At 44.2% G+C, this 26,556-nt stretch overlaps 1 protein-coding gene across 19 annotated transcripts in view; it reads left to right on the plus strand.

Moving 5' to 3' along the window:
* Positions 1 to 26,556, plus strand: part of PROM1 (prominin 1) — a 354,664-nt gene that overhangs the window by 130,968 nt on the left and 197,140 nt on the right. For all 19 annotated transcript variants that reach the window (XR_011317012.1, XR_011317013.1, XR_011317014.1 and 16 more), the window contains exons 3-7: positions 3,317 to 3,375; positions 3,988 to 4,014; positions 6,275 to 6,480; positions 13,034 to 13,154; positions 14,850 to 14,913. Coding sequence is in view for 14 of the 19 variants with exons in the window: in XM_069744702.1 (XP_069600803.1) it covers positions 3,317 to 3,375; positions 3,988 to 4,014; positions 6,275 to 6,480; positions 13,034 to 13,154; positions 14,850 to 14,913 (477 nt within the window). In the remaining 5 variants the exon portion in view is untranslated. The remainder of the gene's footprint in view (positions 1 to 3,316; positions 3,376 to 3,987; positions 4,015 to 6,274; positions 6,481 to 13,033; positions 13,155 to 14,849; positions 14,914 to 26,556) is intronic.

Here is a 26,556-nt window from a genome sequence, read left to right on the forward strand (position 1 = left end):
TCTATCAATAAAAAAGGATTAACCTGATCGCTAAATGTCATAGCAAGAGAAAAAATCAAAACGTCAGAATTACGTTTTTTTGGTTGCCACGACATTGCATTAAAATGCAATAACGGGCGATCAAAAGATCGTATCTGCACAAAAATGGTATCCATAAAAATATCAGCTCAGCACGCAAAAATTAAGCCCTCACGCAACCAGAGATAACGAAAAATGAAGTGGCTACGGGTATCGGAAAATGGCCGAAATGTTTTATTTTTTTTTTAGCACACTTTGGAATTATTTTTCAACACTTTGATAAAAAAAGAACCTAGACATGTTTGGTGTCTATGAACTCGTAATGACCTGGAGAATCATAATGGCAGGTCAGTTTTAGCGTTTAGCGAACCTAGCAAAAAAGCCAAAGGAAAAAGAAATGTGTGGAATTGCACTTTCTTTGCAATTTCACCGCACTAGGAATTTTTTTCCTATTTTCTGTTACACAACATGGTAAAATGGTGTCGTTCAAAATTACAACTTGTCCCGCAAAAAATAATCCCTCACATGGCCATATTGACAGGAAAAATAAAAACGTTATGGCTCTGGGAAGAAGTAGAGCGAAAACCGAAAACGCAAAAATGTAAAAAGCTCCGTTCATGAAGGGGTTAAAGGGAATTAAGCGTGACGTGTTTTTCATCTGCTGCACTAAGCTACATTGGTCGACCACTCCATCTACATTTTTCAATGTTGCCCATTTCTTGGTCCGCTCATTAACCTCTCCATTGTTATCTAACAGGTCCTTACAAGCATTTGCGCTTATGTACAGGGGAAATCGCTGCTAGATGAACGCTCGCTGTGTGTCGTGCTTAATGCTAGCTTCACGGTTACTGAATATAAATCCATTATCAGTACAGAAGTTCAATCATTGCTCCGCTGTAGAGAGTAGATCACTGTGCTGACGAGATTAGTTACATTTCTTCCAGAGAACCTCTGTAAAGTATAGGAGTATTGGGCTGCAGACGTCTATATTCTGGCTGATCGCATCTCTAGTTTACACCTTCCATAGCTCAGAAACAATAGCATTATCCTATACAAGCATGGCAGAAATTAAAGTGACATTATAAATGGAAAACAGCGCCACTTAATGGCAACAGTAGGAATTACAGTGTGAAAATTGGTGCTTGTTTCTTTCACTCATTATGCAGTGGCTTGCAAAAGTATTCACCCGCCACCCCAACCTTGGCTTTTTGGGGTTTTCCTACCTCACAACCTGGTATTTCACGGTTTTGTTTTTTTAGGCTTTGCACCAGTTCATGTAAAGGACATGCCTACAACTGTGAACATTTTAGTTTTCATTTTATTGTGAAGTAAACAACATAAAGGGCAAAATAACAAAACTCTTCAGTGTCCATAACTATTAGGATGGTCTCACATGTCCTGATATTTCCGGTACCGGAGATATCCGTGTCCGTGTGTACCATCCATGTGGCATCCATGTGCTGTCCGTGTATTAAAACAATTTGTTTCAATTTTAACCCTATGACTATAAAAATGCACACGGTCGCCATCCATGCAGTGTTTACATGGACCCATTGACTTGTATGGGTCCGTGTGATCCGTGCTGTCGCTCAAAAACAGACATGTCAGCGTGTTTTGCACATGGACACACGGTCCATGAAAACGCGCTGACATGTACATATACCCATTCATTTGAATGGATCTACGTGTCAGTGTCTCCAGTACGTGAGAAAACTGTCACCACACATACCGGAGACACTGACTTGTGAAACCGGCCTTAAAGACAGTACAGTCTCCTTTTGCAGCAATTACAGCTGCAAGTCGCTTTAGATAAGTCTCTATGAGCTTTCCACATCTTGTCACTGGGATTCTTCAAGGCAAAAATGCTCCAGCTCCTTCACGTTAGATGTTTTCCTCTGGTGAACAGCAATCTGCAAGTCTGACCACAGCTTCTCTATTGGATTATAGTCTAGACTAGGTTGCTCCAAAACATTTACACGTTTCCCCTTAAACCACTCGAGAGTTGCTGTGTCAGTATGCTCTGGGTCATTATCTTGTTGGAAGGTGAACCTCGGTCCCAGTCTCAAATCACTGACAGACTGAAACAAGTTTTGATCAAAAATATCCTTGTATTTTGCACCATCCATTTTCTCCTCAACTTGGACCATGTTTGAAGTCCCTGCTGCTGAAAAACATCCTCACAGCATGTTGCTGCCACCACCATGTTTCACTGTGGGGATGGTGTTCTTGGGTTGATGAGCTGTGATAGTTTGGCGCCAGACATGGTGTTTACCTTGGTGGCCAAAATATTAAAATTTTTATCTAATCTGACCACAGCCTCTACTTCCATACATTTGGGGAGTCTCCCACATGGCTTTTAGCAAAGTCAAAATGAGCCTTACAATTTTTGTGTGTAAGTAAAGGCTTTTTCCTACCCACTCTTCCATAAAGGCCACCTATATGGAGTGTATGGCTTATTGTGGTCATATGGACAGATACCATTAATTCCATGGTGCTGTACATGAGAAAGGGGTTACATACAGGGTTATAGATATCGTTTACAGTAAACAGGTTTACAGTGACGGACTGGTACAGAGGGGAGAGGACCCTGTCCTTGCGGACTTGCATTCTATCCTCATCCTTTCCTATTTGGTTTCTCCTACCTATCCCTCCCCTGTTTTCCATTCTATTGTTTGGAAATAGCCTTTCACCTCCCTGGGTGGGGGAGGGATTAGATAAGGTTTAGATAGGAGCATAGTAAGGTACATGACCCCAGCATCTTCGCCATCTGGGGTAATCCGGGGGACAGGGATAGACTGAGGCACCCCCTAGTTCGAGGGATCAGGTAGGTGCCCACAGTCCCTAGACACTACGTGACACATTTCATCAAGTGCTGATGCATCACACACAAATCGGATTACAAAAATATTTAAACAGATTTTTTTAATGTGCCAGAATAGGTAAAAAGCCAAAAAGGTTGAATACTTTTGCAAACCACAGTATATTTTCACCGCAAAAGTAGCTGCAGAGCATCGGGACCCAATCGCAGTTGAGTCGAGCTCCTTACATGAAAATATTGCAATCTGCATGGATTGTGATGAAAACAGGGAAAAGTTGATCGGATATAACTGGGCCATTTAAAAGGCGTCCTCTATAATCAGCTGTACCATTACTTTGCTGTATAGTAGATGCTTGTGGTTGTACTGTATGGTCGTATACAGACACAGGGAAGACTTTACTAATCTGGCGGGGGAGGGGGTAATGTAAGAGAATACAGTTCTGACTTATTACTGACCTACCCTCTATTTGTCCATTTCAGACCTAGTGAAGCGGATAGCACAGCAGAAGTTTGGCGAAACGCGCAATGACTATCAGAAGGTAATGTATTCAGTGCTTCCAAATTACCCAATATCCAATCTTTACGGTTAAAGTGATGAACAAATTGAGGAAGAAATGTAGTGAATGAATTGAAAACCAATTCTATAAATTATTCTTTCATTTTTAAAGAAGTGCTATAAGAAAAAAAAAATCATTAAAGAAAAAAATAAATAATATGAAGATGCAGAAGAAGAGTGCAATAGTAGCTCCCTGGTGCCCTGTCACCAGAGCATACTCAGATAACACCTTATCGGATCATGTTTGCTCATCACTACTTAAAAGAGGGAGTGGGGGTCAAGAGGCTCCTGTTTTTGGGGGACACGGACGGTTGGACTTCACCAATTTGGTATTTGTGTTGTGAATATTGATTTCTAGGATGTAAAGAATATAAAGAATTTTCCAGTGTGATCCCATCAACACTTAATACTAGATATAGCTCCGATGCCTGATCTATAGCCTCTATAGGATAAAAGTGTAGCTGACTTTACGCTTTTTCTGATTCCTTGTTTTTTCACTGTGTTTTTGATGCATTCATCCATGAATGGTTTATCCTGATATTAATCTTGCTGCCTCTTCATTACATGCTGCCCACGACCGCTGTGCCTTCTGCAGCCGGAGAACGTCGTCCTGACTCTGCAGGTAATCTCATCTTGTTATATTGTAGACCTGTAACCTGCCAGTGGGATGTCTAATGTCCTGTGAGCTCTCGCCGCGAGGACACAGTTCGGGTTTCTCAATTTAAAAGACGGCGTTGACAATAAAGGCAAAGTCTATACTGATATATCCAGCATCGCCCAGAGATACCTTGTAGTATAACAATACCCTTGTTGTACCAGGTCCTGAAGGGAACAGACAGGAAGAAGAAGTCATTACAATATACACCATGTACCACATGTACCATAGTGGAAGCTTCTGTACTTACCCTAGAGGAAGCCCAAATCCCAGTATTCAGGATTAAAAGGAACAGGTGCAGAGCTTTCCCCACAGCCAGTGTTGGACTGAAGTACTTTAGAAAACAAACCTTGGGGTAAATTTATATGACCTCTTTTTCAGACGGGTTTAGAAGTGGAAAACTCTGAAAAACCACCTGAAGAAGCAATAGTGAAACACACAAAAAATCACCATATGGTCTAAAAAGACACCAAGCTGTTCCAAAAAAATGTGAGCTGACCATTCATCAGATGTTTTCTGCTCTAAAGACACTTTATTATTTAACAATACAGATATATACACCTAAACATTTATCCAAATAAAGGAGAATTTCATAAAGCATAGCAATATAAATGCACCAAGAAGGAAGAGCTTTGAGGTTTTTTTTATATACTAATTGTGTATTCATCTTGTGCTTCTAAATTTTGGGTCACTGTAGTCATTACGCTACAGACATCTTTACCATTGTGTACTGTATATACTGTTATCCAGGTATACTCACCAATTGTTTTTCTGCGGTTTCTCACTGGTTTTTTTTTATGTGTTCATAGCTGTTTTTAACACTCTATATGCTAAATAAAAATTATTTGTATATATAGCCTTTGTTCAAAACTCTTCCTTCTATGTTGTTTGCAATGGAATGCCAACCCTAGACATGAAAACATGTGAGCGTTTTGTCTGAAAGAAATTTCTGCAACTAAAGACTGACTTTCTGGTAAGATTGAATTTATCAGCTGAAAAAGCACAATAATAACCAAAGGATTAAAAGTGCCATTACTGAATAATATGACACTTCTAGTGCTAAAGCTGTGTTTACTATTAGTGCAAGTACACCACAGCTTGCATGGTGTATAGACTCTGGGGCAACTAGTCAAATGACTAATGACCAAAGCTTTTTCTCTAACCTAGACCAAAGTAAGTCAGAGAAAGTGATCTTGGCTAATGGTCAGTATATGAGTTCAGAGGGAATAGGAGATGGTTATGTTAATTGTCAAGTCTCCCCAGCACAAAGCAAAAATATCCCAGCAAAGGACATACTTTATGGAATCAATGGTGCTATATTAATAAATAATAATAATACTCCTCCACACCTATTCACTCCTCACCCAGTCGCCTCCAAGACTTCTCTCGAATATCCCCCATCCTCTGGAATTCGTTGCCCCAACACTTCTGACTATCAACCACATTCGGATCCTTCAGACGGAACCTGAAAACCTATCTCTTCAGGAAAGCCTACAGCCTGCACTGACATCGCTGCCGCCTCATCACTACCAGAGCTACCACCTCACCAACACCAGAGCTCCTACAACCCTCAACCTACTGTCTCCTTCCCCACCATCCTGTAGAATGTAAGCCCACAAGGGCAGGGTCCTCGCCCCCCTGTATCAGTCTGTGATTGTTAGTTTGCTTACTGTAAGTGATATCTGTAATTTGTATGTAACCCCTTCTCATGTACAGCACCATGGAATCAATGGTGCTGTATAAATAATAATAATAATGTAGTCTTGAGAGCAATCTGTTATCTGTGAAGAAACCCACAAGCCAAGAAAATGAAGTTACATTTAAAGATGACAGCTGTATCATCTCAAAAGAAGATCACACAATAGCAGAAGAAAAAATCAAAGATGAGTTGTACCAGCTAAAATGCAAGGAAAGCGTATACACTGCTAAACATGAACAGCACAAGAATTGTATCCATGTATGGCACAGGCGTCTTGCACATACAGACCCAGGAGCAATAAGAAAGTTCAAAAACAACTTACTGAGAGCATTATGGTTGATCTGTGTAATCAGACAAAGAAATGTGCTAGCTGTCTTAAAGGGAAAATGTCAACAAAATCCTTTCCTAATAATAGTGCTACAAAATCAGAATAGCTTGTGGACTTAATACACAGATGATTGCGGTTCAATGAGTTGACGTTTTCACTATCACTCCTCCACTGATGATGTGTTTCTTCTGATATTCCAGACCATACACTATGAGGTTGGCTTCATCGTTGCTGCGTCCCTGGGACTGATCTTCTTCCTCTTGGTGCCCCTGGTGGGATTGTGTTTCTGCATGTGCCGTTGCTGTGATAACTGTGGAGGGGAGATGCATCAAAGACACAAGAAGAATGCGGACTGCCAGAGAGGATGTTTTGCCACCTCCCTCTTTGTGACGACTATGATGATAAGGTATGTGCTGGATACTACATTACCATTAAAGATGGTCTGTCAGCTGATTTCACATTGCAAACTACTTACATTATTAACTAGATCTTTTAGATCAGATGAGGCTGGTGTACTTACTTTAATAATTCATATCAGAATGGCTGTATAATCTTCAATCACAATCCCTACCCAAACAGCCTGACTGATTTGACAGTTCCTCAGTGTCCCTCCTCCCTGCTGAGATCTCACACTGTTCAGTAAAAACTGCAGCTATCAGTCAGTCTGAGTGGAGAGAGACTGAAAACACTAGGAGTCATGAACGCTCCCACTTTTTTTGCTGGATAAAGTACCAAAAGAGAAAGTTACATACATATAAACAAGACTGCACATCCAGCTCCCGTGTCTGTACACAAACATAAATACTTTATTATTATCATGACACCAAAAATAGGAGTAAAATACACACGATTAAGGTATAGGGCATACAGATCAAGGTATAGACCCATCATAGGTAACAGACACGGCCCCTAAAGCAAAATCATACACTTACCTGATGAGTATGAATAGTACAAGCTCACTTTCCGGGTCTCCCCCCAGGACATCGCAGCAAGGCGCGGGATGCGCTGCTAATCCTCCCAGGGACCCTTTTCAGGTTGTGCCTTAACAAGGGATCGGTCGTACACCCCCTACCACTGCCACTATTATGCATCTATGTCAAAGGACTTGAGTAACCCCATGAGTAAGACCCGGGAGGGTCGAAACGACGGGTTTTTTCTATTTCAAATGAATATGAATGTGGCAACCACTTCTTCTTTTTTGTTTTGTTTTCTTCAATAAAATTGGCATATACCTTTTGCATCTTACCAGTCTTGAGTGTGCGGTAATCTTTTTTGAATGATTGACTTGACCTCACGGTCAGTTTACCAGCACCTCCTTGTCCCTGACCTGACCATTTTCCTTGTCTAGTACATGCAACACAAATGCTTTTCTCAAAATAAATCTGGATACCATAGTATATGGGACAGTGCGTAAAAAAAGAACAATACATCCAAAGTAATAGAATGCATGTTCATTAAAATGCATAAAAAGCAGATGTAAGAGACAAAAAGGAGTCCAAGAGAGCAATATTCATCAAAATGAAAAAAATATGTGTATATGATAGGATTATTGTAAATCGCAAATCACTCATCATTCTGTTGCAGCCATGCGTATCGCCAAAATGGCTTCATCACGGGTATGGAGGCGTTGAACGGTCATGGTGCTTTTAAGTTGGACTCATAAAAGCTCATTTTAAGATCAGGATTATTGAACCCATTCTGACATGAATTTGTTAAAGTAACGCCGCATTCAGACTTCAGTTTTTCACATACATATTCTTTGTTTTTAATGGATAAAACACGTTTAATATAGTCTATGGGGCTGTTCCCACATTCGTGCATTTTTGGGGACTGAATATCAGCACAAAATCACGTACAAATAATGGATCAAACTCGCAATGGGAGTCTATGGTCCATGAAAAATCCGAAATCTCTCCGATGCCAACCGTGCGCTGTTTGTTTTTCACAGGCTGTTTTATAGGAGAATCTCAAGAAACCGCCATCTTTTTAGTTATTTTTTCTTTTCATATGAGAAAATCACGGATGAAACTCTAATGGTAAAAACTGACACTGACCAAACACTGCCTAAAAACAGGTGCAAAACACTCACGACAAAGTTTTTTTTTTTTTTTTTTATGTGCTAGAAAAATTTCTGACTTCAGAAGAGTTGAGTCTAGCACTGTCCGCAGTTTGTATTGAGAAATCTGGTGACAAATCTGCAGTAAACGATCTGTCATCTAATTTAGAAATTTCTCCAGGAAAAATCAGCGGGGAGTAAATCACATCATTAACTTCCAAATCTGCAAACTATTTACATAGCTTCATTACAGAAATGGAAACCTTTACTGTGAAACAGGCCTTTAACAATGTCCTATACAAAGATCAAATGCATTACATTTAAACCACTTAAAGGGAACCTGTCTCCTCCGGAAATGCTATTTACCTGCAGCTATAGGGGTAATCTGCAGCTAAAAAGCTTTTAAATCCTGTTTAGTCAGCTTACCAGATAATAATAATAATAATAATCTTTATTTTTATATAGCGCTAACATATTCCGCAGCACTTTACAGTTTGATCAGTGGATACAGCGAGAAAATTAAGTTTTATTCTCCCTGCAGACAATTGCTTTCAGTCATCGGGGCGGTGCAGGGAGCAGTTATAGTCACCACTCGCTAAAGTGTGAGCGACAACTGTAATCACTCCCCTGGCAATTTGTTTGACGACCTACTATGCAGAGAAGGCTGTCAATGTGCCAGGATGTGAATAAATATGATAACTGTATACATCTCCTTGCGCCGGCCCAATGACTGAAAGCAAGTGGCTGCAGGGAGAAAAAAACTTAATTTCCTCCATGTAGCTGCTACTTCACTAAGGCATCCAGACACTGTTTACCTACAGACTACCACTATATCTGCAGGTAAATGTTGCTTCTTGTGTAACAGGTACGCATTTAAGGGAATCAAATGTAATGCATATGGCCTTTAATCAGATGTATATGACCTTGCTAAGGGCCTGTTGCACAATACATGTCTCCATTTCTGTAAAGAAGATTTAGGAAACATATGAAGACTTCCTCTCTTCACAAGGTAGAAGATTATTCCTTTGCTCTCTTAGGTTACTATTCTGTAACACAATGTCCAATGTCCAATCCATAAAAACCCTGAATCACATTGGTTGCTATCTCTAGAGTTAATGAGTTGGACACGAACATAGGAGGTAGATGTCTATCAATTAATTTTGCTGAGGGACCACATGAGAGACCATGACTGTTGTGGAGGCCGAACCACTAGGCTGAAATTAATTCTGCTCAATATGAATATTATCATACTAATTATTGCATATTAATATTATATGTATCACTTAATATTGAGCAGAATTAAGTATGCTGACACCCCTTATGTAAAGTATGAGCTCACATACAGCCCCCTATACAGTATGAGCCCTCACACAGCCCTCCTATGCAGAGTAAGCCCACACATAGCCCCTATATACAGTATGAACCTTGACATAGCTCCCTATATACAGAATGAGCCCACACACAGCCCATATATACAGAATGAGCCCACACACAGCCCATATATACAGTATGAGCCCACACACAGTCCCCCTATATACAGAACTAAGTATGGGGACAGCCCCTTATATACAGTATGAGCACACATACAGCCCCTGTATACAGTATGAGGCCTGATATAGCCCCTATATATAGTATGAACCTACACACAGCCCCCTATACAGTATGAGCCACCACACACAACCCTCAAATGCAGAGTGAGCCCACACATAGCCCCTATATACAGTATGAGCCCACACACAGCCCCCTGTATACAGTATGAGCTCACACAGTCTTTCTATATACAGTATGAGTCCACACACATCCTCCTATATACTGTATGAGCTCTCACACACAGCCTCCTATATACAATATGAGCCCATACTGTGAGTCCACATACAGCCTTTCTATATACAGTATGAGCTCCCATGGAGCCTCTTATATACAGTATGGGCCCACACAGCCCCCCTGTATGCAGAATGATCCCATACTTGGCCCCCCTATATACAGTATGAGCCCACACACAGCCTTCCTATATACAGTATGAGCTCACACAGCCTCCTATATACAATATGAACCCATACAGTGAGCCAACACACAGCCTTTCTATATACAGTATGAGTCCACACACAGCCTTCCTATATACAGTATGAGCCCACACAGCCTTTCTATATTCATGGAGCCTCTTATATACAGTACTAGATGGTGGCCCGATTCTAACGCATCCGGGTATTCTAGAATATGCATGTCCACGGAGCCACGTAGTATATTGCCCAGCAACGTAGTATATTGCCCAGCGACGTAGTATATTGCCCAGTGACGTAGTACATTGCCCAGCCACGTAGTATATTGCACAGCCACATAGTATATTGCACAGCCACGTAGTATAATGCCCAGCCGAGTAGTATATTGCCCAGCCACGTAGTATATTGACCAGTCACGTAGTATATTGCACAGCCACGTAGTATATTGCCCAGCCACGTAGTGTATTGCCCAGTGACGTAGTACATTGCCCAGCCACGTAGTATATTGCACAGGCACGTAGTATATTGCACAGCCACGTAGTATATTGCCCAGTCGAGTAGTATATTGCCCAGCCACATAGTATACAGCACAGAGCCACATAGTATATTGGCTAGCCACGAACGTCACCGGTTAAAAAATAAAAAATAAACATACTCACCTTCCGATCCGAGGGCCCCTTGTAGTTCTGTCGCCTGTGCGAGGTACAGGCGGCAGCTTCCGGTCCCAGCCTGCTCGCGCAGGCGCACAGGGCCTATGATGACGTCGCGGTCACATGACAGTGACATCACGGCAGGTCCTTCTGCCAGACGATCTGTGCCAACGGAACGTGGCGGTTGTATCGCGTGGAGCGGGAAAGGCGGCGTAGGTGAGTATATAATCTTTTTATTTTTTTTATTTTTAACATTAGATGTTTTTACTATTGGCGCTGCATAGGCCGCGTCAATAGTATAAAACTTGGTCACACAAGGTTAATAGCAGCAGTAACGGAGTGCGTTACCCGCGGCATAACGCGGTCCGTTACCACGGGCATTAACCCTGTGTGAGCGGTGAGCGGAGGGGTGTATGCGGGCGGCGGGCAGTCAGTGCGGGGAGTAAGGAGCGGCCATTTTCTTCCGGACTCTGCGCGTCGCTGATTGGTCGCGGCAGCCATGACAGGCAGCTGCCGAGACCAATCAGCAAACAAATAACCGTGACAGAAGGACAGACAGACAGACAGAAGTGACCCTTAGACAATTATGTATATAGATGGGCTCACACAGCCTCCCTGTATACAGAATGATCCCATACATGGCCCCCCTATATACAGTATGAGCCCTGGCATAGCCCCCTATTTACAGACACATATCTCACACACATTGACACATAAACCCCCCGCATCCATACCCCTGGTGCTCTGATCCAGTCTGTGCCATGTGCACTGCAGCTCCGCACATCAGACCCGATGTAGTAGTGCAATTGTGATGGATGGTCCCATCACATGAACATAATGTCCATCACTCTGCATACCTGTGGCTTCACTTTCTACGCCATCAGGGTCCCCTCTGCTGTGCTGCAGGCTCCCTGTAGACGGTTCAGCATAAACAGAGACAGAGTCCATTTCAAAGTTGGGTTGAATTGTGGCACATCCACATCAGTTACAATATCACTTAGTTCCAATTACAGCACATCCACATCAGTTACATAATCACCAATTACAGCACATCCACATCAGTTACAGCGTCAACACAGAGCACAGCTTTCTTCACCTCTGTGACTTTCCCTGTGTCTTCACTATTTCTTTCCAGGGGTTCCCTGGGTTGTACAGAACCGTTCGGTATTGCAGCGTCCTCCCTGTCCAGCATGACTACTCTTAGGAGTTCCCTCGTCTGTCTCGCACCAGACAGAAGGGCCTCAGCCCATGTAGATAGCTGCCACATTTTCGGAGCGACCTGCGTCTTTAACCTGCTGTAATTCCTTAGCTGCACTTGCTGACCCACTAGTATTGCACGGCTGGGTCCTTTCCTTTAAGTGTCGCGGTGCTGCTGCACTGTCCTGGGCACTTAAGCCCTTTGGAACATCTGGGGCTCCCTGGCCCTCTGAGCTGTACCAGCTCCCGATCTTCTCTGCTCTAAATTCAGGAAATGCTTCTGCTTTATCCACAGCTAGCTCCCCCCATAGATAACTATAAACACCGTCTTTAGAGACCCCATGTAGTGGCCAAACTCCAATCCTACACTGTCCCTATCATACATAACAAGACACAGTGGATATACACAGCAATATACCAGAACACCACAGCAATTACAATCAAGTAACTTATATTGGACATTCAGCAATAAAGTGGCATCAAAATAGCAGCATACAGGGGCATAACAGGAAATGTAAAACATCAACATGTTTCCTTGAGAACCAGGTCAGTTCTTAAAGGGGTGGGGCGAACACCAGTCCTCAAACCCCTTAAACAATCACATCCGCTTTCTCAGCTGCTTGTGCTAAATGATGAAAGACGGAGTTGGCGGATCCATCCCCCACCATTATATTCACCGCTATTTGCACCCTGACGATGTGGAAAGCTGTGATATCGGGATGTTGGGCGGGGGAGGGCAGCCACATGGTTCGGTCATTGGGCCACTTTTTTCAGCCCTTCGGTTGTCTCTGTTTGTCGGCCAGACTGGGACAGGCAGAGGGCTGGATGTGGCCCGTGGGACCGCACGTTGCCCAGGTGTCATCTAAACCAACCCAAATACCCAGTGCCCCTCATTTAGCCGCAATTACTGAGAGCAACTCCCAGTGGCCACATTTTAACATTTATTTTAACCCACCTACTGGATTAAATGTCGGCCATGTACTGTGATTAATGACTTCTCGTGTAGGATTTCATGTGCTTCTGCTTGTAGTAACCACATCGCCCTGTTCCTCGCAGTCTTGGCGTTCTCTGTGCATTTGCTGCAAATCAGAATCTTACCGACCAAATTCGAGGGTCAAAAAAGCTGGTGCAAAGCAACTTCAAGGACCTGAAGACCTTGCTGGCGGACACTCCCCTGGTACAGTACCCAGTCATGAATGCGCTCTTTACTATGAGCACATGTGAACATATAACGCCTGCAAACACACGTCAGCTGGTGCCATGATATATATGCACTCATTATGTTTTATAGATATTTTTGCTTGGGTTTATGGTGGAGGAGCTCATCTCTCTTGAACCAGTAGTTTGTATTTATCTTCTGCTCATCTTAAAGGGACACTGTCACCTGAATTTGGAGGGAACAATCTTCAGCCATGGAGGCGGGGTTTTGGGGTTTTTGATTCACCCTTTCCTTACCCGCTGGCTGCATGCTGGCTGCAATATTGGATTGAAGTTCATTCTCTGTCCTTCATAGTACACGCCTGGGCAAGGCAAGATTGCCTGGTGCAGGCATGTACTACGGAGGACAGAGAATGAACTTCAATCCAATATTGCAGCCAGCGGGTAAGGAAAGGGTGAATCAAAAACCCCAAAACCCCGCCTCCATGGCTGAAGATTGTTCCCTCCAAATTCAGGTGACAGTGTCCCTTTAAATGTGTAAACTTTTTAATATCAGTAGCAAAAAAATATTACCGCTTTGTAAATCTCGAAATAACCAACAGAGGGCAGTATCGGGCTTCAAACAAAACCCAATCTGTAATTTATTGTAAAATGTAGTTTTATTATACTGTCTGGTTGTAAAATAAGCTGATTGTTTAAAAAAAAAAGCAATGTATCTCTTAACTCATAACTGAAGATTAAAGGTGCATGCTGTGGCTTCTCCACCCTGCGGTCATGTTTGGAATCATTTAGGATCATTTCCATCACTTGGTCAATATTGCAAACCATGAAAGAGTTGGGGATGTATCCCCTTAAAGGGAACCTGACATGAAAAGAAAACATATTAAACTGCAGGTATGTGATTAATCTGTAGGATAATGGCGCTCTGACGCCGTGTAGCCACCACACCGTAAGCCCGTCTGCCGGGAGGAAATTTACTTTATTCCTTGGGGCAGCCTTGGGCTTTCAGTCACAGAGGCACAGCTGGCGCAGTTCAGTCACCCTTAGTGCATAGTGAGCGGCAGCTGTAACCGCGTCCCCGACACTGACTGACAGCCAGCTCTACAGTGCATCAGTGCAGCGCCGGCTGTCAGTCAGTGCCGGGGATGTGGTTACCGCGGCCGCTCACTATGTACTGAGCAGTGACTGATGCCACGTCGGCTGCACCCCTATTAGTGAAAGTGGTAGGATGCCAGGAGGAATAACGTTCATTTTCTCCAGGGACCATGCGGCTATTACTCTGTAATAAGTGTACTCTGTACAAAACAAACAAAAGTAAAACCTAAACACTATTGTTCTGATAAACTTTTAACTTTTTCTAACCCCCAACTAGGATTATGGTTGGGACTAAGATTCAGTTCAGGGCTAGGACTAGAGCCTGAGTTAGGGATATGGGGCACTGGCGACCCACCCGACACCATAGTGGCGGTGTTTACCCCCTTCTCTTCTTGTAAATGTGAATGACACATCCAGATCTCCATATTATCATCTACATTTTTCCTGCTCTTGTCCTTTAACACTAGGACTACTGGTATAGTCATTTTGACTACTTACTTGCAGTAGTTCTAGTCGGGGTCACGAGTCCAGTAGTCCTAGTGTTAAGCTACATATACAGACACTTGGCTTCATGGCACCTTTACATGTCATTATTATATTTGATTTTTTTTCTTTTTAGCAAATTGACTATTTATTGGACAAATTTAACATCACCAAGGAGAAGGCGTTGGCAGAGCTGAGCAGTAAGTAATATATAACACTTATCAGTAGAAATATTAGACCTATGGATGTACAGTAAGTAGCAGGTTAGTGGGCGTAGCAGTGATGAGTAGGGTTGAGCGAAACGGGTCGAACATTTTCAAAAGTCGCCGACTTTTGGCTAAGTCGGGGTTTCATGAAACCCGATCCGACCCCTGTGCGGGGTCGGCCATGCGGTACGCGACTTTCGCGCCAAAGTCGCGTTTCAATGACGCGAAAAGCGCCATTTCTCAGCCAATGAAGGTAAACGCAGAGTGTGGGCAGCGTGATGACATAGGTCCTGGTCCCCACCATCTTAGAGAAGGGCATTGCAGTGATTGGCTTGCTGTCTGCGACGTCACAGGGGCTATAAAGAGGCGTTCCCGCCGACCGCCATCTTACTGCTGCTGATCTGAGCTTAGGGAGAGGTTGCTGCCGCTTTGTCAGAAGCAGGGATAGCGTTAGGCAGGGTCCATTAACCACAAAACCGCTTGTGCTGCAGCGATTTGCACTGTCCAACACCACCCTCGGTGTGCAGGGACAGTGGAAGTTTTTTTTTTTTTTTTTTCCCCTCAGCGCTGTAGCTCATTGGGCTGCCCTAGAAGGCTCCCTGATAGCTGCATTGCTGTGTGTACGCCGCTGTGCAAAGCAACTGCTTTTTTCAAAGCACAAATCCTCTTGTTCCTTCCTTTCTGCACAGCTATCTTTTTTGTTTGTCCACACTTTTTATTTCATTTGTGCATCAGTCCACTCCTTATTGCTGCCTGCCATACCTGGCTGAGATTACTGCAGGCAGGGAGATAGTAGCTGCCTGCCATACCTGGCTGAGATTACTGCAGGCAGGGAGATAGTAATTGTAGGACATTCCCTGTTTTTTTTTTTGGTGGGAGATTAAGATTTGCAATTTGGCATTTCTGCTAGAGTGCCATCCCTGTGTGTGCCATCTCTCTCACATAGTGGGCCATAGAAAGCCTTTTCATTTTTCTGTATTTTTTTTTGTGGGGTGTATAAATTCTCCCTGATAAAAATACAGTGGGAGATTAATATTGGCCTTTGGGCTTGTGTGCCAGTCCTGAGTGTGCCATCTCTCTCACAAATAGTGGGCCATAGAAAGCCTATTTTATTTTTTTTTGGGTTTTATAAATTCTCCCTGAAAAAAGGGAGATTAATATTGGCCTCTGGGCTTGTGTGCCAGTTGTGAGCGTGCCATCTCTCTCACAAATAGTGGGCCATAGAAAGCCTATTTAATTTTTTTTTTGGTTTTATAAATTTTCCCTGAAAAAAGGGAGATTAATATTGGCCTCTGGGCTTGTGTGCCAGTTGTGAGCGTGCCATCTGTGCCAGCCCTGAGCGTGCCATCTCTCTCACAAATAGTGGGCCATAGAAAGCCTATTTAATTTTTTTTTTTTGTTTTATAAATTCTCCCTGAAAAAAAGGGAGATTAATATTGGCCTCTGGGGTTGTGTGCCAGTTGTGAGTGTGCCATCTGTGCCAGTCCTGAGCGTGCCATCTCTCTCACAAATAGTGGGCCATAGAAAGCCTATTTAATTTTTTTTTTGGTTTTATAAATTTTCCCTGAAAAAAGGGAGATTAATATTGGCCTCTGGGCTTGTGTGCCAGTTGTGAGCGTGCCATCTGTGCCAGTCCTGAGCGTGCCATCTCTCTCACAAATAGTGGGCCATAGAAAGCCTATTTAATTTTTTTTTTGGTTTTATAAATTTTCCCTGAAAAAAGGGAGATTAATATTGGCCTCTGGGCTTGTGTGCCAGTTGTGAGCGTGCCATCTGTGCCAGCCCTGAGCGTGCCATCTCTCTCACAAATAGTGGGCCATAGAAAGCCTATTTAATTTTTTTTTTGGTTTTATAAATTTTCCCTGAAAAAAGGGAGATTAATATTGGCCTCTGGGCTTGTGTGCCAGTTGTGAGCGTGCCATCTGTGCCAGTCCTGAGCGTGCCATCTCTCTCACAAATAGTGGGCCATAGAAAGCCTATTTAAATATTTTTTTGGTTTTATAAATTCTCCCAGAAAAAAAGGGAGATTAATATTGGCCTCTGGGCTTCTGTGCCAGTCCTGAGCGTGCCATCTGTGCCAGTCCTGAGCGTCCCATCTCTCTCACAAATAGTGGGCCATAGAAAGCCTATTTTTTTTTTTTTTTGGGTTTTAGAAATTCTCCCTGAAAAAAAAAGGGAGATTAATATTGCCCTTTGGGCTTGTGTGCCAGTACTAAGCGTTCCATCTCTCTATCTCTCTCAGTCAGTGGGCCATAGAACGCCTATTTTTGGTTTTATTTGTTTTCTAAATTCTCCCTGAAAAAATCATTTTATTTTATTTGGTTTCTAAATTCTTCCTGATAAAATCATATTTTTTTTATTATTTTTTTTTCTAAAGTCTCCCTGAAAAAAAAAAAAAAAAAAACAACCAAAAAAAACAGTGGGAGATTAATATTGGCCTTTCTGCTTGTGTGCCAGTCTTGACTCCTGGGTGTGCCATCTGTCTCTCTCTCTCTCTCTCTCTCTCTCCAATTGTGGTCCATAGAAAGCCTATATTTTTTTTCCTTGATTTGGGTTCAAAAATCTACCAGAGAAAATAACTACATCAATCATTGGTAGAAAAATATTGGCCTCTGGGCTTGTGTGCCACTCCTGACTCCTGTGTGCGTCATCTCTCAGTCAGTGGGCCATAGAACGCCTATTTTTGTTTTTATTTGTTTTATAAATTCTCCCTGAAAAAATCATTTTATTTTATTTGGTTTCTAAATTCTTCCTGATAAAATCATATTTTTTTTATTATTTTTTTTTCTAAAGTCTCCCTGAAAAAAAAAAAAAAAAAAACAAACCCAAAAAAAAATTGGGAGATTAATATTGGCCTTTCTGCTTGTGTGCCAGTCTTGACTCCTGGGTGTGCCATCTGTCTCTCTCTCTCTCTCTCTCTCCAATTGTGGTCCATAGAAAGCCTATATTTTTTTTCCTTGATTTGGGTTCAAAAATCTACCAGAGAAAATAACTACATCAATCATTGGTAGAAAAATATTGGCCTCTGGGCTTGTGTGCCACTCCTGATTCCTGTGTGCGTCATCTCTCACTCAGTGGCCCATAGAAAGCATATAGTTTGTTACATTTGTTTTCTAAATTCTCCCTGCAAAAATCTATTTTTTTTTTTTTTGCGGTTTCTAAAGTGTTCCTGAAAAAAATAAAAATAAAAAAAAAATAATAGTGTGACATTAATATTAACATTTGTGCTTCAGTGACAGTCCTGCGTGTGGGGCATCTCTCTAATTTGCAGCCACCAAAAAAAGAGTGTGTAACATTGGGCCTGATTTTCGCTGTGGTCTCACCAACCTGTAAAGGGGTAGCTAAATCATACTGAAGTTATAGCTCACCGTGTAAGTTGTGTGACTGCAACAAATAACGTTAGTTTGGTTACGTTTTTAAAACAATGAGGAAGTCTAGTGGAAGAGGTCGTGGCCGGGGGCGTTCATTGTCAGCTGGTAATGAGGGTAGTGGTAGTGGTGGAGCATCAGGTGGTCGTGGGGAAAAAAATATTGCACCTAAGTCTGGAGCTGTGGAGCCAGGTTCGTCGTCCGGCTACACAAGGCCTCGAACGCTCCCTTTTCTGGGATTAGGAAAACCGCTTTTAAAGCCGGAGCAGCAAGAGCAAGTTTTGGCTTATCTTGCTGACTCAGCCTCTAGCTCTTTTGCCTCCTCTCGTGAAACTGGTAAAAGTAAAAGCAGCGCGTCGTTAGTGGATGTTCACGGTCAGGGACAAGTCACTTCCTTGTCCTCTTCAGCAAAAACAACAACAGAGAAGAATGCAGCAGGCGACACAACGGGTTACTCCATGGAGCTCTTTACACATACCGTCCCTGGCTTAGAAAGTGAAGCAGTTAACAGTCCATGCCCATTACAAATTGAATCTGACATGGAGTGCACTGACGCACAGCCACAGCCAGACTACTATGCTGGTCCTTTGACTCAGACCACAACATTGCCCTCGCAGGGTGGTGATCAAGAATCAGACCCTGATGAGACTATGTTGCCCCATCACGAACGCTATACCACCGAACGACACGGTGACACAGACGAAGTTGCGCAGGAGGTACAAGAAGAGTTATTAGATGACCCAGTTCTTGACCCCGATTGGCAGCCATTGGGGGAACAGGGTGCAGGCGGCAGCAGTTCTGAAGCAGAGGAGGAGGAGGGGCCGCAGCAGGCATCAACATCGCCACAGGTTCCATCTGCCGGGCCCGTATCTTGCCCAAAACGCGTGGCAAAGCCAAAACCTGGTGGAGGACAGCGTGGCCATCCGGTTAAAGCTCAGTCTGCAATGCCTGAAAAGGTATCCGATGCTAGAAAGAGTGCAGTCTGGCATTTTTTTAAACAACATCCAATTGATCAGCGCAAAGTCATCTGTCAAAAATGTTCTACTTCCTTAAGCAGAGGTCAGAATCTGAAAAGTCTCAATACTAGTTGCATGCATAGACATTTAACCACCATGCATTTGAAAGCTTGGACTAACTACCAAACGTCCCTTAAGGTTGTTGCACCCTCGGCCAATGAAGCTAGTCATCAACGCAACATCCCTTCCGGCAGTGTAGGACCACCATTTAGCGCACCACCTGCTGTATCTGTGCAGGTATCTTTGCCAGGCCAAAGCAGTCAGGGTCAGGGAATCACCAGTTTCGTAGTAGGAAACACTGCATCTAGGGCACCGGCGGCAACAATACCATCTCCCACCGTCTCTCAGTCTGCCATGTCCACCGGCACCCCCGCTAGTTCCACGATCTCCAGCTCTCCAGTCCAGCTCACCCTACATGAGACTATGGTTAGAAAAAGGAAATACTTAGCCTCGCATCCGCGTACACAGGGTTTGAACGCCCACATAGCTAGACTAATCTCGTTAGAGATGATGCCCTACCGGTTAGTTGAAAGCGAAGCTTTCAAAGACCTGATGGACTACGCTGTACCACGCTACGAGCTACCCAGTCGACACTTTTTTTCCAGAAAAGCCATCCCAGCCCTCCACCAGCATGTTAAAGAGCGCATCGTCCATGCACTCAGGCAATCTGTGAGCACAAAGGTGCACCTGACAACAGATGCATGGACCAGTAGGCATGGCCAGGGACGTTACGTGTCCATCACGGCACACTGGGTAAATGTGGTGGATTCAGGGTCCACAGGGGACAGCAAGTTTGGGACAGTTCTGCCTAGCCCACGGTCTAGTAAACAGTTGTCTGTAGCCGTTCGCACCCCCTCCTCCTCCTCCTCCTCCTCGTCCTCCTGCAGAAGCAAGAGCTCGTCCACAGACCGCAGTCGCACAAACACTCCATCCGCACCTGCCACAGTTGCACACCAGGTCTCCCATTATGGGGCAGCTACTGGCATACGTCAGCAGGCTGTATTGGCTATGAAGTGTTTGGGCGACAACAGACACACCGCGGAAGTTCTGTCCGAGTTCTTGCAGCAAGAAACGCAGTCGTGGCTGGGCACTGTAGATCTTGAGGCAGGCAAGGTAGTGAGTGATAACGGAAGGAATTTCATGGCTGCCATCTCCCTTTCCCAACTGAAACACATTCCTTGCCTGGCTCACACCTTAAACCTGGTGGTGCAGTGCTTCCTGAAAAGTTATCCGGGGTTATCCGACCTGCTCCTCAAAGTGCGTGGACTTTGCGCACATATCCGCCGTTCGCCTGTACACTCCAGCCGTATGCAGACCTATCAGCGTTCTTTGAACCTTCCCCAGCATCGCCTAATCATAGACGTTGTTACAAGGTGGAACTCAACACTGCACATGCTTCAGAGACTGTGCGAACAGAGGCGGGCTGTTATGTTTTTGTGGGAGGATACACATACACGGGCAGGCAGTAGGATGGCAGACATGGAGTTGTCAGGTGTGCAGTGGTCGAAGATTCAAGACATGTGTCAAGTCCTTCAGTGTTTTGAGGAATGCACACGGCTGGTTAGTGCAGACAACGCCATAATAAGCATGAGCATCCCCCTAATGCGTCTGCTGATGCAAAGTTTGACGCACATAAAGGATCAGGCGTCTGCACCAGAGGAAGAGGAAAGCCTTGATGACAGTCAGCGATTGTCTGGTCAGGGCAGTGTACATGACGAGGTACCGGGCGAAGAGGAGGTGGAGGATGAGGAGGATGATGGGGATGAGTATATTTTTAATGAGGAAGCTTTCCCGGGGGCACGGGAAATTGGTGGCGTGGCAAGGCCGGGTTCTGGTTTTTTGAGGGACATGTTATGGCTGGCAATCAGGCAACACAGCGTGCAGTAATCAGCGCACATACAGAGATCTGGCAATAACCAAAAACAATAGGACGAGCTCTGAGACGTGGAATCTCTGTAGACTGCAGTACCTGATCTATCCTCACACAACTATAAGCAGCAGTGGATTGCGCCTATCACTACCTATGCAACTCGACACTGCCTGAGGAGCTGACTAGCCTGAAGATAGAAATACAAGCCTGACTTACCTCAGAGAAATACCCCAAAGGAATAGGCAGCCCCCCACATATAATGACTGTTAGCAAGATGAAAAGACAAACGTAGGAATGAAATAGATTCAGCAAAGTGAGGCCCGATATTCTAGACAGAGCGAGGATAGCAAAGAGAACTATGCAGTCTACAAAAAACCCTAAAACGTAAACCACGCAAAGGGGCAAAAAGACCCACCGTGCCGAACTAACAGCACGGCGGTGCACTCCTTTGCTTCTCAGAGCTTCCAGCAAAAGTTAATAGCAAGCTGGACAGAAAAAACAGAAAACAAACCAGAAGCACTTATCTAGCAGAGCAGCAGGCCCAAGGAAAGATGCAGTAGCTCAGATCCAACACTGGAACATTGACAAGGAGCAAGGAAGACAGACTCAGGTGGAGCTAAATAGCAAGGCAGCCAACGAGCTCACCAAAACACCTGAGGGAGGAAGCCCAGAGACTGCAATACCAGTTGTGACCACAGAAGTGAATTCAGCCACAGAATTCACAACAGTACCCCCCCCTTGAGGAGGGGTCACCGAACCCTCACCAGAACCCCCAGGCCGACCAGGATGAGCCACATGAAAGGCACGAACAAGATCTGGGGCATGGACATCAGAGGCAAAAACCCAGGAATTATCTTCCTGAGCATAACCCTTCCATTTGACCAGATACTGGAGTTTCCGTCTAGAGACACGAGAATCCAAAATCTTCTCCACAATATACTCCAATTCCCCCTCCACCAAAACAGGGGCAGGAGGCTCCACAGATGGAACCATAGGTGCCACGTATCTCCTCAACAACGACCTATGGAATACATTATGAATGGAAAAGGAGTCTGGGAGGATCAGACGAAAAGACACCGGATTGAGAATCTCAGAAATCCTATACGGACCAATAAAACGAGGTTTAAATTTAGGAGAGGAAACCTTCATAGGAATATGACGAGAAGATAACCAAACCAGATCCCCAACACGAAGTCGGGGTCCCACACGGCGTCTGCGATTAGCGAAAAGCTGAGCCTTCTCCTGGGACAAGGTCAAATTGTCCACTACCTGAGTCCAGATCTGCTGCAACCTGTCCACCACAGAATCCACACCAGGACAGTCCGAAGACTCAACCTGTCCTGAAGAGAAACGAGGATGGAACCCAGAATTGCAGAAAAATGGAGAGACCAAGGTAGCCGAGCTGGCCCGATTATTAAGGGCGAACTCAGCCAACGGCAAAAATGACACCCAATCATCCTGGTCAGCGGAAACAAAACATCTCAGATATGTTTCCAAGGTCTGATTGGTTCGTTCGGTCTGGCCATTAGTCTGAGGATGGAAGGCCGAGGAGAAAGATAGGTCAATGCCCATCCTACCACAAAAGGCTCGCCAGAACCTCGAGACAAACTGGGAACCTCTGTCAGAAACAATATTCTCAGGAATGCCATGTAAACGAACCACATGCTGGAAGAACAAAGGCACCAAATCAGAGGAGGAAGGCAATTTAACCAAGGGCACCAGATGGACCATTTTAGAAAAGCGATCACAGACCACCCAAATGACCGACATTTTTTGAGAAACGGGAAGGTCAGAAATGAAATCCATCGAAATATGTGTCCAAGGCCTCTTCGGGACCGGCAAGGGCAAAAGCAACCCACTGGCACGTGAACAGCAGGGCTTAGCCCTAGCACAAATTCCACAGGACTGCACAAAAGCACGCACATCCCGCGACAGAGATGGCCACCAGAAGGATCTAGCAACCAACTCCCTGGTACCAAAGATTCCTGGATGACCGGCCAGCACCGAACAATGAAGTTCAGAGATAACTTTACTAGTCCACCTATCGGGGACGAACAGTTTCTCGGCCGGACAACGATCAGGTTTATTAGCCTGAAATTTCTGCAACACTCTCCGCAAATCAGGGGAGATGGCAGACACAATGACTCCTTCCTTGAGGATACTCGCCGGCTCAGATAACCCCGGAGAGTCGGGCACAAAACTCCTAGACAGAGCATCCGCCTTCACATTTTTAGAGCCCGGAAGGTATGAAATCACAAAATCAAAACGAGCAAAAAATAACGACCAACGGGCCTGTCTAGGATTCAAGCGCTTGGCAGACTCAAGATAAGTAAGGTTCTTATGATCAGTCAAAACCACCACGCGATGCTTAGCACCCTCAAGCCAATGACGCCACTCCTCGAATGCCCACTTCATGGCCAGCAACTCTCGGTTGCCCACATCATAATTACGCTCAGCAGCAGAAAATTTCCTGGAAAAGAAAGCACATGGTTTGAACACTGAGCAACCAGAACCTCTCTGTGACAAAACCGCCCCTGCACCAATCTCAGAAGCATCAACCTCGACCTGGAACGGAAGAGAAACATCAGGTTGACACAACACAGGGGCACAGCAAAAACGACGCTTCAACTCCTGAAAAGCTTCCACGGCAGCAGAAGACCAATTAACCAAATCAGCACCCTTCTTGGTCAAATCGGTCAATGGTCTGGCAATGCTAGAAAAATTACAGATGAAGCGACGATAAAAATTAGCAAAGCCCAGGAATTTCTGCAGACTTTTTAGAGATGTCGGCTGAGTCCAATCCTGGATGGCCTGAACCTTAACCGGATCCATCTCGATAGTAGAAGGGGAAAAGATGAACCCCAAAAATGAAACTTTCTGCACACCGAAGAGACACTTTGATCCCTTCACGAACAAGGAATTAGCACGCAGTACCTGGAAAACCATTCTGACTTGCTTCACATGAGACTCCCAATCATCTGAGAAGATCAAAATGTCATCCAAGTAAACAATCAAGAATTTATCCAGATACTCACGGAAAATGTCATGCATAAAAGACTGAAAAACAGATGGAGCATTGGCAAGTCCGAACGGCATCACCAGATACTCAAAATGACCCTCGGGCGTATTAAATGCCGTTTTCCATTCATCTCCCTGCCTGATTCTCACCAGATTATACGCACCACGAAGATCAATCTTAGTAAACCAACTAGCCCCCTTAATCCGAGCAAACAAGTCAGAAATCAATGGCAAGGGATACTGAAACTTAACAGTGATCTTATTAAGAAGGCGGTAATCAATACACGGTCTTAGCGAACCATCCTTCTTGGCTACAAAAAAGAACCCTGCTCCCAATGGTGACGACGATGGGCGAATATGTCCCTTCTCCAGGGACTCCTTCACATAACTGCGCATAGCGGTGTGTTCAGGTACGGACAAATTAAATAAACGACCCTTAGGGAATTTACTACCAGGAATCAAATTGATAGCACAATCACAATTCCTATGCGGAGGTAGGGCATCAGACTTGGACTCTTCAAATACATCCTGAAAGTCCGACAAGAACTCTGGGATGTCAGAAGGAATGGATGACGAAATAGACAAAAATGGAACATCACCATGTACTCCCTGACAACCCCAGCTGGTTACCGACATAGAGTTCCAATCCAATACTGGATTATGGGTTTGTAGCCATGGCAACCCCAACACGACCACATCATGCAAATTATGCAGTACCAGAAAGCGAATAACTTCCTGATGTGCAGGAGCAATGCACATGGTCAGCTGGGCCCAGTACTGAGGCTTATTCTTGGCCAAAGGTGTAGCATCAATTCCTCTCAACGGAATAGGACACCGCAAAGGCTCCAAGAAAAATCCACAACGTTTAGCATAATCCAAATCCATCAGATTCAGGGCAGCGCCTGAATCCACAAACGCCATGACAGAATACGATGACAAAGAGCACATTAAGGTAATGGACAAAAGGAATTTGGACTGTACAGTACCAATAACGGCAGAGCTATCGAACCGCCTAGTGCGTTTAGGACAATTAGAAATAGCATGAGTAGAATCACCACAATAGAAACACAGTCTGTTCAGACGTCTGTGTTCTTGCCGTTCTACTTTAGTCATAGTCCTGTCGCACTGCATAGGCTCAGGTTTACTCTCAGACAATACCGCCAGATGGTGCACAGATTTACGCTCGCGCAAGCGACGACCGATCTGAATGGCCAAGGACATAGACTCATTCAAACCAGCAGGCATAGGAAATCCCACCATTACATCCTTAAGAGCTTCAGAGAGACCCTTTCTGAACAAAGCCGCTAGTGCAGATTCATTCCACAGAGTGAGTACTGACCACTTCCTAAATTTCTGACAATATACTTCTACATCATCCTGACCCTGGCATAAAGCCAGCAGATTTTTCTCAGCCTGATCCACTGAATTAGGCTCATCGTAAAGCAATCCCAGCGCCTGGAAAAATGCATCAACATTACTCAATGCAGAATCTCCTGGTGCAAGAGAAAACGCCCAGTCCTGTGGGTCGCCGCGCAAAAAAGAAATAATAATCAAAACCTGTTGAATAGGATTACCAGAAGAATGAGGTTTCAAGGCCAAAAATAGCTTACAATTATTTCTGAAGCTCAGGAACTTAGTTCTGTCACCAAAAAACAAATCAGGAATCGGAATTCTTGGTTCTAGCATCGATTTCTGATCAATAGTATTTTGAATCTTTTGTACATTTACAACGAGATTATCCATTGAGGAGCATAGAGCCTGAATATCCATGTCCACAGCTGTGTCCTGAAGCACTCTAATGTCTAGGGGAAAAAAAAGACTGAAAACAGAGCTAAGAAAAAAAAATGCTGTCAGGATTTCTTTTTTCCCTCTATTGGGAATCATTGGTTTGGCTCCTTGTACTGTTATGGCTGGCAATCAGGCAACACAGCGTGCAGTAATCAGCGCACATACAGAGATCTGGCAATAACCAAAAACAATAGGACGAGCTCTGAGACGTGGAATCTCTGTAGACTGCAGTACCTGATCTATCCTCACACAACTATAAGCAGCAGTGGATTGCGCCTATCACTACCTATGCAACTCGACACTGCCTGAGGAGCTGACTAGCCTGAAGATAGAAATACAAGCCTGACTTACCTCAGAGAAATACCCCAAAGGAATAGGCAGCCCCCCACATATAATGACTGTTAGCAAGATGAAAAGACAAACGTAGGAATGAAATAGATTCAGCAAAGTGAGGCCCGATATTCTAGACAGAGCGAGGATAGCAAAGAGAACTATGCAGTCTACAAAAAACCCTAAAACGTAAACCACGCAAAGGGGCAAAAAGACCCACCGTGCCGAACTAACAGCACGGCGGTGC

The sequence above is a fragment of the Ranitomeya imitator genome, chromosome 1 (assembly GCF_032444005.1).
Source record: "Ranitomeya imitator isolate aRanImi1 chromosome 1, aRanImi1.pri, whole genome shotgun sequence".
NCBI classification, from domain to species: Eukaryota; Metazoa; Chordata; class Amphibia; order Anura; family Dendrobatidae; genus Ranitomeya; species Ranitomeya imitator.